This window comes from Sphaeramia orbicularis, chromosome 13 (assembly GCF_902148855.1).
Source record: "Sphaeramia orbicularis chromosome 13, fSphaOr1.1, whole genome shotgun sequence".
Classification (NCBI taxonomy): domain Eukaryota; kingdom Metazoa; phylum Chordata; class Actinopteri; order Kurtiformes; family Apogonidae; genus Sphaeramia; species Sphaeramia orbicularis.
This window is the reverse complement of record NC_043969.1, coordinates 10,656,575-10,665,502: the sequence shown is the minus strand read 5'-3', so window position 1 is coordinate 10,665,502 and position 8,928 is coordinate 10,656,575. Positions and strand designations below refer to the sequence as shown.

The window sequence follows — 8,928 nt, the reverse complement described above, 5'->3', positions numbered from 1 at the left end:
TCACACTCGGCGTACTAGGAGCAGTGGGGTCGCCATATCAGGCACCTGGGGAGCAAATGGCAGGTTAAGTGCCTTGCTCAAGGGCACATGTGACAATAACTCTGCCAGTCCAGTGAATCGAACTGCGACCCACTGGTCACAAGCCGACTCTCCAGCCATCTAGGCCATGTTTGCCCCCAGTTGAGGGTTATTATATCAAAAACAGAGAAAACTGAAGAAAAAGTGACTTTTTCAGCAAATCTGTCAATAACTGAACATAAAACAAGTGTGTGCATCCACTGTCATTGACCAAACTACATGGGTTTTACTGGTGAATCAATGTTGTAGAAGGTGATGGTTTTTTCATGTTCACCACAGAGCCTCTGAACGTCCAAATGGGTCATATCTGATGACCATGAAAAGTTGACAAACTGTATTTTACACCAATTATTTACATGTATTGATAGGATTAGTAGATCAACAAATATACATTTTAGATCAGTAGATGCTTTTGGTCGATGATGGATGTTTGGATTTTTACGGGTTAATGTGCACAATTTGATGTCTTTAGGATCTAAATTCAGATTGAAATCAATTAAATAATGAGGAGCAATACCCAAAGATTACCACATAGCTTTATTGTCAAATAAAAAGCTGACACATAACGCTTTTAAATAGAGATAGGAAGTTGGATAATGAAGCAAAACTACAACGCAACATAAAATGGAAATAAAAAGGCAAAAAAACAATTAAGCATAGAGCTACTGGTACCTAGCAAACCAAAGGTGCTCATGGAGAGGGCAAGAACAACTGGAAATAGACAAAAATCCAGGCACTCATTTGGTTGGAAAATGTAGAAAATTTAGAAAGCCTTTATTTCATGAGGGCATGTAGATCAGTTTATAGGGGCTGGAGTAAAAAACACACCATGAGCCTTCTTCAGGGTGGAAATGGAAATAAAATGGAAATATTTGAGAAAATAATTCAGCTTAAGCTAATGTTACCTTTTAGTTTCCTTCCACTAAATATTGCTCCATTGTAAGTAAGCTAACAAAAACTAATATATAATACAGCATTATATAACACTCACTGGATGAAAAATAGTTTGATAACACTGGAAAAAAATTGGTATTGACTGACATAATGAGGCATGACTGGGAGTAGAAATCTAACTAATGACTCTTTTATTAGACTTTCTAGTACATATGTGAGTGTATGTACTGTATTCAACTGCTTGGTCCATGGCCACTTCTATCTTCTGTTGGTAAGTACGTCGTAGGTGTCCTTCTGACCCTTTTTGTCTCGAAGTTGTTCAGGGAGCAGAGCCGTCGCAATGACGTAGGCAAGGTAGGCAGTTGCCTAGGGCCCCCTCGCTGAAGAGGGCCCCCGATGGCCACATGGTCATTTATCTGTACAACTTATTAAAAACCATCCATTGTAAACACACCACCACAGTGAGGCAGCGCTAACCCTCTCCTGTACTGTTTTGTGACTGGGGCCCCCCAAATTAGGGGGATTCCCCCTATGCAATGACAAACACTATGAGGGTCATGTAGAAATGTCTGCCCTCGCGCACCCCCCATCACACCCCCCACTTGCTGTCAGTGGAGGAACAAATGGTCTGTCCACACTGAACACGGCGGCGCGAGCTTTTAAAAACAGCAATGATAAAGCGCTCCTACCCTTCAGGGTTTGCAAAAAGACAAAAAAGAAAGAAGAAGAGGAAAAACACCGACACAGCGGTAAGTATTAAGTAAACCATTGTTTTCTCCAAATAGGCTACAACTGTGTGATATGTTTGAAAGTGTGCGAACAAAAGCCCTCACATCAGTGACCAAACACACAGATAGATGTTAGCATGAGAGGGAGAGGATTCAGTTCAAGAACTAATCATAGACACACAACACAACTGTGTTCTGTTGGAAGAATTTAAGGAGAGAATAAACACAACTTCTCAATCGCCCTTCTCTACTGTTGGACAGTGTTCCAAAACTTCTTTTGAGCTAAATAATTTGGATGTGGAGGACCGAAGTACGAAAGCATTAACAGTATTTAGTCCTGAAAAGCCAAAGCTAAGCCTACTGAAGTGTTTTCACTTACTCTGGACGGTTGCCTGCCCCCTGCTGCGGTCACCCACACAACTTTATTCCAAACTAAATCGTTTGCTCCTATGAATCCCATCCAGTTTGGACAAATAATCCATCCAGTTCAATGGACATTTTCGGTTAGTTAGCAATTTCCGTTGGTGATCTGTCCATCCCATTAGGAGAAAAATGTCCCTTTTCCATTGCGTTTGTCTGTCTCATCAGTACATATGTTCCTTGTGTGTCAGCTGGTTTAGGCACAGAACAGGACTAGAGTAGGACTGCAGCAAAAGTTTGTATTTTCAAGCCAACATTTGTTAAAGTCCCTCACATCAGCTCTGTGCCCTCACTGCGTTTTTTCTTCACATTCAAGGAAAGCACACATAAACAATACATGAGGCGTTCAGGAACAATTAGAATAATTAGGAAATTACAACACTTTTCAAAATCGTCAAATATTCAGAATATTCAAATACAACATCAAAAAAATGAATGGCGGTGTCTGTGAACCATGTAATCACAATCCTACATTTTAAACTCTGTAATTATCTATATTTCCCACACTTGCCCATCAACACATCACAACACTTTGCACCATGTGCTCAGGTAGTTTTCCCGGATGAGGTCTGACGTTACATTTTGGTGCATTATGGGAAGTGAAGTTCTTCTCCTGCAAAGTTACTATCAAATCCTCCGCACTTTAATCATATACTTCTAGAATAAGGACAAAAGTAAGCCTACTCACCAAATGCCTTTTTTTTTTTTTCTTTTTCAGGTGCTTTGCTTAAATTTCTGTCAGCGCCAACTGATAGTGACAATTTGTGTCATTCCAATCAACAATGCCTAATTGAAGACACTGTGTCCTTTACTACACTCTGGTGGATACTCTGTGTTGCATAATACAGAGTAATTCATGACTCATTAAATGCACCAGAAAACAGGGATTTTATTTTTCTTCTTCGTTGATTCGACCACCACATCTTCACGTATTAGAGGCCTCACTTTACTTTCTTGTCTAGGGCCCCCAGATATCTTGAAACGGCCCTGCGAGGGAGGAATGGCGTGATAAAGAAAGGAACACAGAGAGAGAGAGAGCATCATCTATCAGATTTATTTACATATGGAAATCACATTCACAGCCAGATTAAGGGCTTCACATTTCGCTTACCTGGTATTGATCATTGACGGGCCTGTTGCGTACTTCATTGGACACGAGAAATTGTCTATCAAAGCCTTTAAAGAAAAATATATCCGTATTAGCATAGTTAGCATAGTAATTATCATTGCACTGCAAAAATCAAAACCTTACCCAGTGTATTTTTCTCATTTGTAGTGAAAATATCTCATCACACTTAAAATAAGACATAATCACAGTGAGATATAAGAATATATTTTTAGACAATAGATCTTGAAAATCTTATTTCAAGAAATCTTACCAAGATAATTTTCACTTGTTCCATTGACAGATTTTTTTATTTTTTTTTTGCTTAATTCCAGATTTTTTTTGGTTAATTTAAGATTTTTTTTCTGCTTTCCCCTAGTCGGACTCCCGACGTGCTTTACCGTTCCGGACTGTGGGTTTTCGTCTCCGGTCCGCTTCACTAACCCTGAGAAGAACCTGGGATTCTGTATTCTCAAGATTCTGTTCATTATCACTATCAGAGAACTGTCAGCTAACATTGTGTTTAATAAACACTGTGAACTTTTACGTCTGTCTCTGGGTCTTGCATGTGAGTTCAGTTTACGTACTCAGTTCGTCACACACTGAAGATATTAACTATCAGAGATGTCAAAATAATTTTAGGTCAGTTCCATCTAAAGTGGGTCAGACCAGTGAAATATTATCATAATAAACTATAAATAATGAAAACCACAAATTTTTGTCTTTGTTTTAGGGTAAAAAAAGTAAAATTACACAAAAATGTTAACATTTACAGACTAGCCTTTTACAAAAAATGTGCAAAACCTGAACAAATATGAACAACCTGAAATGTCTTAAAAGAATTAAGAATAATTGTACCAATATTGTCTGTTAAATGTTTTGTGTATTTGTAGATCCACTGATCTGTAAGTTGTAATGAACATGTGAAAGTGAGAAGCTGAGGCCAAATAATGGCATAAATTGCTAAAATTGCACTTTTTTTCTTAACAAAATTTCATTTTGGTCATGGTTCATATTTTTCCACTTTTTTTTTTAAAGGATGTAAAAATTTTGATAATATAATTTTACTTTTTTCACTCTAAAACATAGAAATTAGACATACAAATTTTGGAATTGATATTATTTTTGTATTATTGTGTTATTATTTTAATCATCCGGCCCACTGCAGGTCATATTGGGTTGTATGTGGCCCCTGAACTAACATGAGTTTGACACCCCTGCTTTAAGTGATTATGTTTTATTTTAAGTGTGGTGACATATTTTGACTAGAAATGAGAAAAATACACTTGGTAAGATTTAGATTTTTGCAGTGTGGCCTGTAAAACTAAAATTGTAATTAAATCCAGGTGAATTTTAGGAAAGTAAGTAGTTCTCTGAGGCAACATTCATCCTTTTCAGTTTCTTTGGTCACCATGGCAGGCTGGATGTGTACTGAGATCTGTGTACCATTCAAAAAGCATTTTGCATCTGAAGACAATGTATTTGACACAACTAATAAAAGTCCTGTTGTGCTGCTGGGCCAAGGCTTCAGTTTGCTTCTACTGATGCTGTAAATGCATTTGTAACTACAAAATTTACAGACTCGCTTTGTGAGGATAAACTTGATCCATGCTAGTTAAAACTTATAAATCACTTACTGGTCCCTAAGATATGTAAAGCGACTAAAGTAACACCTTAAAGCATCATAAAAATGGTGGAATATCTGACCACAACTACAAGTTAAATTATCCTCTCCAGTAAAGATGCTTCAATTGCTCGATAACAATTTGATCAATTTATTTCTTTCTTGACTGTTCTATTTGCACATTGATCAAGGTTTGGAGAAAAATATAGCACTAATTCTGTCGCCCTTCATGTCCTAAATGATATGTTCACTGTTCTGGATATCAAGAAAGACTGGGCAGCTCTTTTCATTGATCTAGCCAAAGAATTTAACACAGTCGGTCATGCATTACTTTTAAAGAAGCGTCGATAGAGATACAAAATCTGAGTCGGTTGAGAATATTAAAGGCGTCCCACAAGGATCAGTATTGGAACCTGTGCTATTCACACTGCATATACAATCGTGGAAAAAATGATTAGACCACCCCTTGTTTTCTTCAATTTCTTGTTCATTTTAATATCTGGTAGAACTAAAGGTACATTTTTTTTGGACAAATATAATGATAACGACAAAAATAGCTCATAGCAGTTTAACTTAAGTGCTGATATCTAGCCATTTTCCATGGTTTTCTTGATAATAACCAAAAATCACTTAGGTTCTTACATCAATAGCTATGGCATTGTACTGACAAAAACAGTGCTTTTAGGCTTTCCATGTTTTCTTTCTGTCTGTCCTTCATGTCCTAAATGATATGTTCACTGTTCTGGATATCAAGAAAGACTGGGCAGCTCTTTTCATTGATCTAGCCAAAGAATTTCACAGTCGGTCATGCATTACTTTTAAAGAGGCGTCGATAAATCTGAGTCGGTTGAGAATATTAAAGGCATCCCACAAGGATCAGTATTGGAACCTGTGCTATTCACACTGCATATACCAGGGGTCAGCAACCCTGGTCCTAGAGAGCCACTATCGTGCATGTTTTAGATGTATCCCTCTTCCAACACACCTGACAGTGGTTATCAGGCTTCTGCAGATCTTGATGATAGGCTGATCATTTCAATCAGGTGTGTTGGAAGAGGGATACATCTAAAACATGTAGGATAGTGGCTCTCTAGGACCAGGGTTGCTGACCCCTGGCATATACAATTGCGGAAAAAACAATTAGACCGCCCCTTGTTTTCTTCAATTTCTTGTTCATTTTAATGTCTGGTACAACTAAAGGTAATTTTTTTTTTGGACAAATATAATGACAACAACAAAAATATCTCATAAGAGTTTAATTTAAGAGCTGATATGTAGCCATTTTCCATGGTTTTCTTGCTAATAACCAAAAATCATTTAGGTTCTTACATCATTAGCTATGGCATTGTACTGACAAAAACAGTGCTTTTAGGCATCCCATGTTTTCTATTCTGTCTGTTTTAGTCACGTGATACACACAGTAATTAGTACTTGATTGCATAACCGTTGTTTTTGATGACTTTTGATGGACTAATAATTTTTTCCACAACTGTATATAACTGTCATTTTATCAGCTGCTACTGGATGTAAAATTCATCTTTATGCAGATGACACACTCCTCTATTGTACGGCAGATCAGCAGATTCTGATCGGTCACAGATTACGTCTCTTCAGTGGTTTTTAGCTGATTTGGAAGTTGCTCTCAAAATGTTTTCCTTCGGAGCAAGAAGTATTGATTATGATAACAATGACTTTTATACGAGAGTAAAAGAGTTGAAGAGATTAAGTACCAGTGATGGTAGATTGATGAAACACAAGCTTTTAAACGTGATGCGATGTAATGCCTAAACTGAGGGGAAAAAAATCACGGTCTCTTTTATTGAAATAAACAGCTCTCTGTTTCATTGTGGGAAGATAATTATTGAGTCAACCTTCTTATCACTTTTAGATTGCATTGATATTCTTTACTTGCGATAACTATACTACCCAACATTGTGAATTGTATGCTGGAGTTGTGGCGGCTCGCTCTGTGTAAGACATGAGAAACACATCACATCATTTTTTTCTTTTAATACAGGCACCCATAGAATATTCTTAAATGATTTCATTATACTTTAAATGCCACCTTTTGCTACTGATTTTGGAAAATCTGCTTTTACTCTACACCTCCAACATGAATCAGAAGGTAGAAAAAAGCTTAAGAACAAGAATCGTTTGTATCCGAAGGGCAATCCAAAGTTTTAATTTCAACATATTTTATCAAGACCTGTTCTTGTTTAATCTTTTTTTATTTATTCATTTGTTTATTTATTCATTTGCCTTTTTCAATCCTTTTCAAATATTTTTGTTGTTTTTTATTGTTTACAGGATTAATTGCTTTCAACATCACCAATTTTTCACTTCTATTGAGAATTAGGCCATCACCACAGTATATGCCAATGTGAAATTAAAGAATATAATATTAATATTAATTCTGGTAGTTTGAACCAAATAAATTAATATAATGAACATAAAGCAGGGAAAAAATAAATTCTGAAAAAGGGCAAATTCTTTTAAGAAAATAAACAGCAAGGTTGTTTTAATAACATATTCCAGCTAATATTAATCTTGATTAAATAGGGAACAAGCAAAGACAATAGTTTGAGTAATATCTAAGAAGAGGAACATGACTGTTTTTTCCTTTATTTTAACACTGAACAATTTTTCTAATAACGTAAAACCTCATTTTTAAAATAGACTTAACATAACTTGCCACATTAGGACATGTTAATACTTTTTTTTTCTATGTTTTTACTCTAGTTTTAAGCATATTTTCTATTTTGTAAAAACAAGACCATTTAATTATATTTAAGAATCAGGCTTCTTTCTAATTGGGCTGTTTTTGTAGTGTGGAAGTAGTCATTTAGCTTCACTGGTGGTTTTCATTAACTGCTGTTAGAAAGTGCAATATACAACTGATGTATAATTACAATACAAAGGTGGATGGATATTTACTTTTCTTGTTGGATGTGACTGAGCCGGTCCGATTTGCCTGAGATGCGATGAGATAAACAGCCACTCCTATCACAGTTTTAACCACTATGTCACCAACAATCATTCTACTCACAAAGACCACGTTCAAGTCCACACAGTTATCACAGGCTGAAAACATGCACAAACAGAGATGTGTTAAGAATCAGGGTGTATTTTTTAAGTATAATACTGTTCATTACAAATATAATATAAATATAAAGCAGATTTTATATGAATGCAGACATGTAGCATTATCTTCAAAGAACAAGATATAATTTCTTTAATCACACGATTAAGGGCACAACTTACTGCGGAATTTCACAAAGATTGCTTTTCCTGTGTCATCATCACTCATTTTACAAGTGTACTCTCCTGTGTTTTCATCTCTGTAGTCTATTTTCCCAGTCGTAATCTTGACGTCACCGTGATACAAGGTGTGACCTGTAGGGCAAACCACCTTTATCCCATCAGATACAGTGGTCACTTGGATTTCAGGACTTGTTTTTGCATCTGAGGAGGAAAAATATAAAAATTAGAATCACAAACATTTGAAATTTACCTAATGGAATACTTTTACTGTCATACAATTGCATATATGCCACCATTGTAAACCTCCCATAAACAGTTATTTTCCTTACCTTGACTACTGGCAAATGCTGTGAGAGAAGATGGAAAAAGAATGAAAACAAGTCATTTTAGTTAAAGTGGTGTATAATATGAAACTATGAAGTCCAACCACACATGTTGTAACCAGTTAATATAAGATGGTTGAAATTACTATCTCTTATATTACATGTGATTTCATTTAAAATAAATATAACATACCAGTCAGTGTCCAAAGCAGAAGCAAACACCTGGGCAGTAACACCTTCAGATTTATTGTGTTTGTACTCATCTGTTGATGGCAGATGGAAATAATTCACATCACTGTTAGTAAGCAAGAAAACAGGAAGCTCGCCATTTTCTGCTCATCTGTCAACCATTTTATTCTCCTTTTTAACAGATCATTGAGTTTGATATTATAACTTTCACTACTTATAGATACTCAAAAATCCCAAACTGGCTAAAGGTTTTATTTATTTTCTTAAAAACATAGGCTATATATACATATATAAACTAAATAATTG

At 35.9% G+C, this 8,928-nt stretch overlaps 1 protein-coding gene across 1 annotated transcript; it reads right to left on the bottom strand.

Annotated features, from left to right (window-relative positions):
• On the bottom strand, positions 1–8,718 carry LOC115431857 (T-cell surface glycoprotein CD3 gamma chain-like). Its single transcript, XM_030152530.1, has 6 exons — positions 8,627–8,718; positions 8,440–8,457; positions 8,111–8,311; positions 7,784–7,930; positions 3,232–3,296; positions 1–45 (listed from the first exon to the last, which is right to left on the bottom strand). The coding sequence occupies exons 1-6, from the start codon at positions 8,694–8,696 to the stop codon at positions 1–3; spliced, it is 546 nt and encodes a 181-aa protein (XP_030008390.1). The 5' UTR covers positions 8,697–8,718.
• Between the last annotated feature and the right edge of the window lie 210 nt (positions 8,719–8,928).

What these genes read in the sequence shown, in the direction of transcription:
- LOC115431857 (XM_030152530.1), bottom strand. Translation starts at nt 8,696, where the DNA reads ATGAGTACAAACACAATAAATCTGAAGGTGTTACTGCCCAGGTGTTTG. An exon ending in AATCTTTGTGAAATTCCGCA is followed by an intron (nt 7,931 to 8,110) that starts GTAAGTTGTGCC and finishes GCATGTTTTCAG; the next exon opens with CCTGTGATAACTGTGTGGAC. An exon ending in AGTCACATCCAACAAGAAAA is followed by an intron (nt 3,297 to 7,783) that starts GTAAATATCCAT and finishes TTTTCTTTAAAG; the next exon opens with GCTTTGATAGACAATTTCTC.